The 9,563-nt window shown below is 52.4% G+C and overlaps 1 protein-coding gene across 3 annotated transcripts in view; it reads left to right on the top strand.

The window, feature by feature from the left end:
- The window catches only part of DLGAP2 (DLG associated protein 2), a 484,295-nt gene that overhangs the window by 378,645 nt on the left and 96,087 nt on the right, over positions 1-9,563 (top strand). For all 3 annotated transcript variants that reach the window (XM_019668777.1, XM_019668780.1, XM_019668778.1), the window contains one exon: positions 944-1,009. In XM_019668777.1, coding sequence (XP_019524322.1) covers positions 944-1,009 — 66 coding nt within the window. The remainder of the gene's footprint in view (positions 1-943; positions 1,010-9,563) is intronic.

The following is a 9,563-nucleotide window of genomic DNA, read 5'->3' as shown; positions in this document are numbered from 1 at the left end:
ACACTGACGCATCTCGCTGAGTTGACCCTCACCAGCAGGACGTAAATGTGGCATATTTCCCTTAAAACCTACTCGGGAACACAGGAAGTCTGCACAGATGCATGCGTAGAGGCTGGATGTGTAATTCTATTGTATTTGTGGAACAGTGAAAAATGACGACATGTGTTACACATGTAGTGAAACCCCGTCTCCATGTGGACGCCAGCCGCTGCACCCTCACGTTCCGTCCTGGGTGGGGTGCCGGTGGCCGCGGCCCCGGGTCGAGAGCAGCATCCGAGGAAGGGACAGGTCTGCCGGGCAGCGTGTGGGGCAGAGGGACACGGCACATCGCTAGCCAGACCCCAGGGACGAGCGCTCAGACAAACGGCCATGTCCCTTCCCCTCTGTGCCTCTGCCGACTCATCTGCCATGGGAGGGACAGAGCTAGACAACCCCACACCTGTAAGCCACGCAAGGGCGTCACTCAGTGCTGCTGACCTGCCGTGTTCTCCCAAAAGGAGGAAGGAGATTTGTGTTTGGGGCAGAATCTACCGGACGTGAACTGTGAAGTGTTTAGACAGACCTGCAGGCTTTGACTGCCGGGAACGCGGCCCCTGCTGGTGGGTGCTTTCTGGACAGTGCAGGACCCGGAGGGGCCCCCGTGGGACTCAACCGGAGGGAGGGAGCAGGCAGGTGACAACGTCCGGCCTTCTGTAATCGGTTCTGATGGGCGTGACAGCCTCATAAACCGAAGTGAAGCCGCAGCCTGAGCCGGTACCGACCTGAGCGGTCACAGGAGCCACGGTTGTCCCTGGGGGTTCACACGAAGCGCAGCTCTGAGCAGTGACACGAATGAGTGTGAATGTGTCTCCCGTTGGTCCATGGCGAAGTGTGGACGATGTATTGTGTGTAACTCTGTCCGCACTGGACACAGATTAAACAGTCTTTGTTTTTCTCTTTGCAGAGGAAGACGGCGGGGACCTGGTCCAGCCGGGCATCAGCTTCCCAGGGACGGAGGAGGAAGACCTAGGTAGGGAGCCCACTGCACTCTCACCATCATCACATGTGCTCGGCCGTCACCGCACACGCTCGGGCATCACCGCACACGCTCGGGCATCCCCACACGCTCAGGCACTGCCACACGCTCGGCCGTCAGCGCACGGCGGCAGCTGGCGACCCTCTCCACTAAAGTGTGTTAAGCATGTTTGACTGTAGAGGGTCCTGATGAGACCAAGTAAGATGTGAATTTTTTAAACAGTATGTACACGTTAAGGCGGCTACGGGGGCACATTTGCTCCGGTCATCCTGGGTTGGTGATTAGGGCGGTTATCGCCGTCACTGCCGTGTGACCACAGGTGGAATGTGCCTCTGCTCTTCCCTTTGTGACTAAATGTGCTCTGAGGAAGTCTAGGGAGCGGAGGCTCTTTCAGTTGCATTGTTTCGGGGACTCTATGATCAGACACCGAGCCGCCGCCCCCGGCGGGCCCGGCATACGCTGGCATGCTGAGCACGGTCGTGCTACCTTCCGAGGGCACCCCACCCATCGGGGGACGCCTTCCCCGGTCTAGTGAAGAGCACGTGAGGACTTTATTTCGTGCTGCCACTGACGGGAAGGATGGCGCCACACTTGGCCGTCATCGACGTGGAGCACACTTACATAAACGGGGCACTTCTTCTGTTAGAGACGGGAAGTGTTTAATAAACTCAGCATCCAAGAAGAAGTGAGAGGAGAGACACACGCGACCCGTGGGCCTGGCTCCTGTGCCGGGTCCCGATGGGGTCACTCATTCGCCGACAGGCGCCCGGCGCCTTGCTCGGGCCTCCGGTGGTCGCAGCTGGCCTAACATTTCGGGCTGTGTGATGGCCCTAAGTCAGTGTACATTTAAATTCAGATTTTTCCTCATTTACTTAAGGTTTTTAGCCAATAAGTCCATTGTCCACTTGTTTGGCTTAAAGAATAAAACTGAAAATCAAAGGAGTCCACTTATATAAAGCTGCAGGTTTTTTTAAAGACAATTAGAAACAAAAAGTTTGCTTTTCAGTTTAAAATTATGAAATCAGGTGCAGCTCTCAAAGAATGGCAGCATATTATCCAGTACAGTCGAGTTAGAAATTTATTCTAACTTTCTTTACATGGAAATGGGCAAATGACATGGTTTTGACTTCTTACTGGAAAGGCTTACCAGCTACCTCACTGGAGTAAGCGCGTACCGGTCTCGGTTTCACTCTGAAACGCTGTGTGTCTCAGTCCCCACTGGAGAGCAGGGCTGAAGAGGCCCCACGGGGGGGCGTTTCCCCGGGATAAAAGTAGCGTGGCCGCATTTTGTGCTGTGGCAGGAAATATCACAGCTGCGCCTGGAGTGCCAGCCCTCTGCGACAGTCTGTGCATCTCTGAGCTGTGTCTGTGTGTCCGCAGGGACGTGAGGCTGACACACCCACCCTGGGGTCTTGGGACAGTGCGGACAGGGCATCACCGCCTGCTCGCCTGCCCCGCGTCCTTTCTGGGGAAGTCACGACAGGAAGAGCTTAGGGCACCGCAGCAGGAGCCCAAAGCTGAGGTCCTGGGTCACTGGGAACGTGGTGCTACTGGGTCCCCACCACGGAGCCCCAGACCGCAGTCACACGAGGCGAGCTGAGCCTGGATGGAGGGGTCAGAGGCTGTCACGGTGGCACCCTGCAGTCTGGATTGTTCGGAGGGAAAGTACTTTTGTATTGTGGTGAAATATTCGTAGCACGAAACTTCCTCTTCTGGTTAACCATCTTTAGGTGCACAGCTCAGTGGCATTAAGTACGTTTTCATTGTTGTGTAGCCGTCACCACTGTCCATCCACGGACCTGTCCACCTTTCCAGACTGAACCTCTGCCCATTAAACATGTGCCACCTCTGGCGACCACGGTTCTGCTCTCCGCTTCTGTGAATCTGACTAGTTTAGGTTCTTCTCATGAGTGGGATCACCCAACGTTTGTTCTTCTGTGACTGGCTATTTCACTCAGTATGCTGTCCTCAGGTTTCATCGTGTTCTAGCACACGGCGGGATTTCCTTCTTTTTTGAGGCTGCATAATATTCCGTTGCGTGGACAGACACATCCTGTTGTTCCAGCCATCCGGTGATGAACACTTGGGTTGTTTCCACCTCGTGGCTGTTGCGCGTGATGCTGCTGTGAACATGGACACACAGGCGCCTCTTTGAGACCCTGCTTTAATTCTCTCGGGTCTATGCTTAGGAGAGGAATTGCTTGATCACGCGGTGATTGAATTTATAACTTTTTTTGAGGAAGCACTATAGCGTTTCTGGACAGAAAGTATTTAGTGAGCTGTTTCTACAGCCTGGTCATGAGGAGATGGCTGGTGGTTATAAGAATGAGAAGGAACAGTCAGATTGCTGAGGCTTTGGAAAGAAAGAAGCAAGAGGGTCTGGGGGTGCTTGGCTCTAAGGCGCTCTTGGAGGGGCTGCCTAGCTTCCGGCATTAGCCCCCCAAGGTTGCAGGGCAGGGGCGTGGGCAGCAGCTGGCGGCACAGCCGAGGGAGCCCGTCGGGCAGCACACTCCTTGGTTCCAGGGCTGTTAGGCCACTCATGGAAACATTCGGTCCCAACACGGGTCGCGTTAGTGGGTGTCTCCAGGGAGCATGGTCCCCACGCCCAGACATGCTGACCTCACTCCTCTGAAGTGGGCGTGGGCGTTGCTGCCTTTGGAAGTCCCAGGGTGGCTCTAAGGTGCCCGCAGCCAGAGCGCCAGTCTGAAAGGGTGGTTAATGGAGAGGTTACAAAAAGAAAGGGAGGAAACAGAAAGGGACGGAGCGGGGAAACCCTGAGCTACACTCCCAGTGTCATTACAAGAACGAGTCAGGAGCAAAGACCACGATTTTACACAGTTAGTTTTCCAATTTCCTCATCTCTAAATTAAGGGGGGTTAAAGTAGATGGGTTTTTAAAGACTCTTCCGAGCCTCAAGTTTATAATTTTCCTGCACCAAGTTAAAATTAAAAGCACTTTAGACTGGGGTTAATACTGTGAGCGTGGGATGAGTAATTATTTCCAGAATACTGCGAATGGTCTAAGCGTGCTGTCGGGTAAGTCATAAAGCCACGAAGCAACGTTGGCTTCCGTCCCATTCAAAATACCAACTTTTCCTCAGCTAGCCTCGGTCTCTGTCAAGGCCAAAGGAAAGGCGACATTGACTGAAAAACCTAAACTTTCCTTTAGTGATAGACAAATTAATAAGGTGGCCGTTTTGGAAATAAGGGTGTCACAGTCATGCCCGTATTGTACCCATTTCATTTTAAGGGCACACATACTGTCTGAAGCTCAGATAATATAATGTGTGAAGATAATTTTGTGATAAGTGGCTGTGGACTACAGGGAGATAAAAAAGGTTTCTGTAAAGGTAGCCTAAAGTCAGTGATAAAAGTGGATTAATGCAGCACATTCAAAATGACCACAATGGAAGAGGGAAAGCCACTTTCTCGGGAAGAAAAGTGCTGAGGGAAGACCTGCAGACACGCTCAAGTTAAGCTGCTCCCTGTAATTTTCCTGTGACATCGGCTTATGAGAGGAGACGCTATTTCTAAGGGAGGCTTTTTCTTCATTCTCACAAGTGTCATATTTAAGCCAGATGTAAAGAGTTAGAGGTTTATAAGCATTTATGAGAACTGTTACATTGACCCCAATTTTCACTGGTAAATCAATTGCAAATTGAAATTTTAAAAGAAGGCAAATTAAATGGTCAATCAAGGATATTAGGCACATATTATATGAGACACAGCAATGAGAAAATGGATGCACCGTGTAATTTAAAAAATACTTGAATATTAAAATAATACCTACCGACAGAGCCTTCTGTGGGGCAGGCACCTATACTGTGAAATATTTTTATATAGTACATTACATGGCATCGTTTTAAGGTCTGCACACCACTTAACTATAGCACGTCACGTAGTAATTATGATGCATAACTTATTTTAAAAGAACTCCCTTTTAGAATTTTATTTTTCATGCCCTTTGTAAACACCCCTGGCCACCTTGTAGACATGTAACTTTATAAATTGATGGGCGTCCTCACTTATTTCCTTGAGGTAAACGTCTAGAAATTTCCAGAAACTGTGGCAGCAGTACTGTGCAGTTTCTGTCTAGGCAGCAACAGTGATGGTTTACTGCATCCTTAGCGCCCCTCCCCCCGCTCCCTGCTGTTCTCCGGCATCTGTCCCGGGTCCTCCTCCACCTGAAACCTCCTCAGGACATCGTGCTCCCCCAGACTGCCGGTGGGAACTCGGACCCCATGGGGGGGGCCACCCTTCCAGCGTGACATCCGCCAAAGCCATTACCGCCTGCGGCAGAAAAGGCGGAGGGCCTGGCCTAAAGGAAGGGCAAGTGACAGGTAATCAAGGGAACGTCCCAGAAGATGCGTTTTATGTGGACAGTTTCATGGTAAACCTTGATTTCTACACAAACAGAATTAGCTTTTAAGTTACTAAATGAGGACGTTGGGATGTTTCATCTACGTTTCTGGGGTGGATCCCCTGGCTTTTCTCCTCAGTGTCAGCGCCGAGCTGCACAGTTGCTGAGCTGCTTGCTGCCAAATGAGTGATGGGACCTTCCCTTGGGCGAGCCCGTCCTGAACCAGCAGATTCTCAGTGGCTCATTCGTGCCTCGTGCACGCGGCCTTCGTCCCAGTCTGGTCGGCTGCAGTGACAGAATACCGTAGGCTGGGGCGGGGGGTGGGGGAGGCGTCTACACACCTGATTTATTCCTCACAGTGCTGCAGGCTGGAGACCCCACACGGTTCTGGCGAGGACCTCCCTCTGGTTCACAGACGGTCTCCTCTGTCCTCACGGGGTGGACGGGGGACGGGGCTTTCTGGGGCCTGTGTTGTAAGGACTCAAGATACTTGCAGAGGAACATTTGTCAGCGTATACGGGCTTCGGTGACAACGCGTGAAGTCTTCATTTCGCCCTTCGAAGCTGCTCCTCCTGAAATGACAATTGCTCTGCAATAGCGGCTGAAGCCAGCAACTTTCAAAATAAGCATGTGAGGGGTTTTGCAACTGACAAAGTGATCGTGGGTGGAGACTGGTGTGGGAGGGGAGGGGCGAAGGTGGCAGACATGTTTAATAACAGAAGATGCAGTTCAGTTAGTCGACCTTCTATTCAGTGAGTGATGTGACTTTCTTTCGTCGTCTGATCGTTTCTGCTGACATGACACTGGCGTTTAAACTGTGGGTTGCAACGCGTTGGTGGCCACCAGTTTAAATCACTGGTCACAGTGAGTGAGTGACAGATATCAGCGTCTGGTGATGGCTGTCGTCATGATCGTCACCTGCATTGCACTGTCGCCAGCTGCCGTTCGGGAATCCAGGTGTAAGTGGCTGGGCTTTGGAGGCTGCAGAGACCATGGCAGGGAGGCGGCACGCTCCTGGCTTTCCGCAGTGACTTCCTGGACCCAGTTTCCTGGCCACCACCTTCCTTTGCTCACAGCTGAAAACATGGCCCCCAAAACCGGTTTTAGGTCCTGAAGATTCTGTGTGTGTGGAAGGGTTTGCCTCTTCTCTGTACGTGACTCATACGCAAAGGAGTGTTAAAAACAGGCAGGAGTGACCCACCGGGGGCTTGAGGGTCGCTGGGGACTCGGGGCAGGACCTGCCGGTGCGTTTGGGGGTGAGCGGTGCAGGTGCCGCCTCGCTTCTGGGGCGCAGTGAAGGGAAGGTGAGCTGTCAGGATGGAACTGGGACCGTCCGGCCGGGCGCCAGGCCTCTCCGGGACGTGCTGGTTTGTGGAGAATGGGGCGCCGTGGTGCCCGGGGTCGTCCAGGCACCTCAGTGGAGTGACTGGTCCCGCAGCATACCCGTGGGGCAAACACGGTGGCGACTCTCGGAGCACAGGCGAGGGAGCTGAGATGAGCGGACTGTCCAGGGACTCACGAATTAGCAGCCGCTCAGGTCCAAACGGAGCCACGCCAGTGTGAGCTCTGACCATTCCGGCCGCCCTTCCCCAAGGAAACCGAAACCCTGCACATCTGGCCCAGTGTATCTAATTTACAGGCAAAAGGCAAACATATTGGGCACCTGACATGGAGTTGGGTGTCACGTGGCTGATAATAAATTGCATTGAGAATAAACACAGGCCCTCCACACACCGAGCACGTCGATTTGCTCAGCGCTGGCCGCCCTCCTGAGCCCGGGTCGGGCTTCGCCCCGTAGCCCTGTCAGAGCGCATCGCAGTGAGCGCGTCTCCTCATTAGCAGCTGTTCTCCCCCGGCCACCGGCTCTTCAGCGCAACTCCTTTTCTCTGCACAAGTAGCCTCGTTTTCGCTGCAGCGTGGGGCTGAGAGACACGTTTCGGTGGAGGGGACAGTGCTCTCTGGGAATGATGGCAATCCGTGTCGCCTGAGCAGAGATACACCCCGAATCGGTTAGTAGTAGAAACAGGGGGCCTGTGCCCCGAGTCTTACCTGGTAGGATGAAAAGCATGCACGTTTTGTGTCACTGTCAGCTCTACCGAGTCATACATTTGCTCTAAGAGAAAACCTGGCTACAATCAGCATTAAACGTGGAACAACACAATCACAAGGGCTCCCTCAGACCTGGCCGGCGGCCCCCACACTCCCTCCTGCAGGCAAAGCGCTGCGGAGACTGCAGGGGGACCTGCAACGCAGGCTGCAGAAAGCCTGTTGCTCACAAACGCACACCAAATGCTCACTTTTGTTACACGAGATTATGAGCTTATACACACACATTTTGAACAAAACAACACCCTAAAACTTAAAAATAACCCAGGAATTGTGCTATACTTACCCTGTTAACATGTCAAAGTTATTGGGTTTTCGGAAAAGTCATGACACATTTTTGCAATGAAAAACGTAGAAAAAAATACGTCATGACTTTTCCGACAACCCAATATTTATTTTGTCCCACTTCCTGAGTAGAACATCCCCAGTGAAACACCACTGTTGATGTACATTGTGGGTAAATCACCAGCGGTGTGGGGGTGGGGTTGCCGCAGACGTGTTTCAGCACCGGGTGTGGGGTTCCTACTGGGGCCTAGTGCATCTGTGCTGGTAAGTCTGGTATTGGGAAGTCACAGCCCCAAACCCTAGGGCTCCCAGGGGCCCCGCTGCTCAGCCCTGACTGAAGTGAACAGCGACCTGACATGACAACGAAGCTCCCACACTGCAGATCCTTGATGACTAAAAACAGTTACAGAGCAGTCGTACTAGGCAACCAGTTCTCGTGCTGAAACTTCCAGAAACTCCAGCTGCAAGCAGGTGCACGTGCACACGAGCCCGCCACTCCGTCCATGTGTGGGGACCTCAGAAAGCTCTGCTGTCTCACAAGTACCAGTCAGAAGACTAATTGCACCACCCGTGGGACTATTACTGGCATTTTCCAAACAAAAGGCTCTATCCAGGTTTCTAATCTGGCCTCCCAGCAACCCGGTCCTGGCCTGTGCCTGGGGCGTGCAGCTGTGCTGCGGTCTCCCAGTGACACTGGCGTCCCGGGCCCAGGCCCCGGCGGAGCACAGAAAGGTGCAAGCCCCCATTCCTAACTCTATCAGCTTTGAGTGCCAATGTAAATTGCTTTGTGTTTTTAATTTCAGAATCCGACTGCTCATTGCTGGTTTATAAGAAAGCAATGAACTTTTATATATTGACCTTGTATCCTGCAGCCTTGTTTCCAGGAATTATTTTATTGATTCTTTGGGGGTTTTCTCCGTAGAAAATCGTGTCAGCTGTGAACAGCAGTTGTATTTCCTCTCTCCTGGTCTGTGTCGCTCCCACTCCCTTCGTCGTGTCTTTGCTGAACATCCAGTGAGACGGAGCAGCGGGGGCGGGCGGCACGTAGGCCTTGCCCTGACCTGGGTGGGGGCCGTGGCGACGGAAACGTCCAGCCTGAGAGAAAGCTTGTAAGAGTTTATTTGAGCCACACTGACGACAATTGCCAGGAAACACAATCTCCACAGATTGAGAAAATGCTCCGCAAAATAGCAGTTTTGCAGCTTATTTTATACATGGAATTAAAGGAGGAGGGTTACATGAAATCCACTGGTGGTAGATTATGGGGGTGGGAGAGAGCAAAGCGGGGAAATCTCTGGGATTGGAGAGACAGGTACATCTTTGACACAGGTGGGTGCAGGACAGTTAATAGTTCACTTTTCACCGCCCATAGAGATGGTAATCGGGACAAGGACAGCAGTGAGGGGTTCTGTAGCTTCCTGCTCTGGTCCGGAAAAAGGGATGACTGACATTCCAAGGGCATGTTATCCTAGATGCAAAAAGACAATAGAAGGCTCACTTAAGGTACAGCTTGACCTTTGTCAAGGAAGCCGCAGGCCAAGGATGTGACTTCCCACCACAGCCCACTTGTAGTGAGGAATGTTTACGTCCAGACCACCCTGTGTGGTTCCTTTGGTCTCTGGGTTTGTGGGGCCCCCCAAGCAGGCCTCGCCTGAGCTTGTCCGGTTCAGTGTGTGGCCCCTTTTTCGTCCACAGCAGCTGGTTCTGCACCAGGAAGTGACTAGGTTTGGGTCAATGTTTCCGTGTCGAGCTGTGGAGGTTTCCTTCTATCCCCTTTTGCTGAGAGTGTTTAATATAG

The sequence above is a fragment of the Hipposideros armiger genome, unplaced genomic scaffold (genome assembly GCF_001890085.2).
Source record: "Hipposideros armiger isolate ML-2016 unplaced genomic scaffold, ASM189008v1 scaffold_538, whole genome shotgun sequence".
Taxonomy (NCBI): Eukaryota; Metazoa; Chordata; class Mammalia; order Chiroptera; family Hipposideridae; genus Hipposideros; species Hipposideros armiger.
The sequence above is the reverse complement of the archived record's forward strand: the minus strand, read 5'-3'. Positions and strand labels throughout refer to the sequence as shown.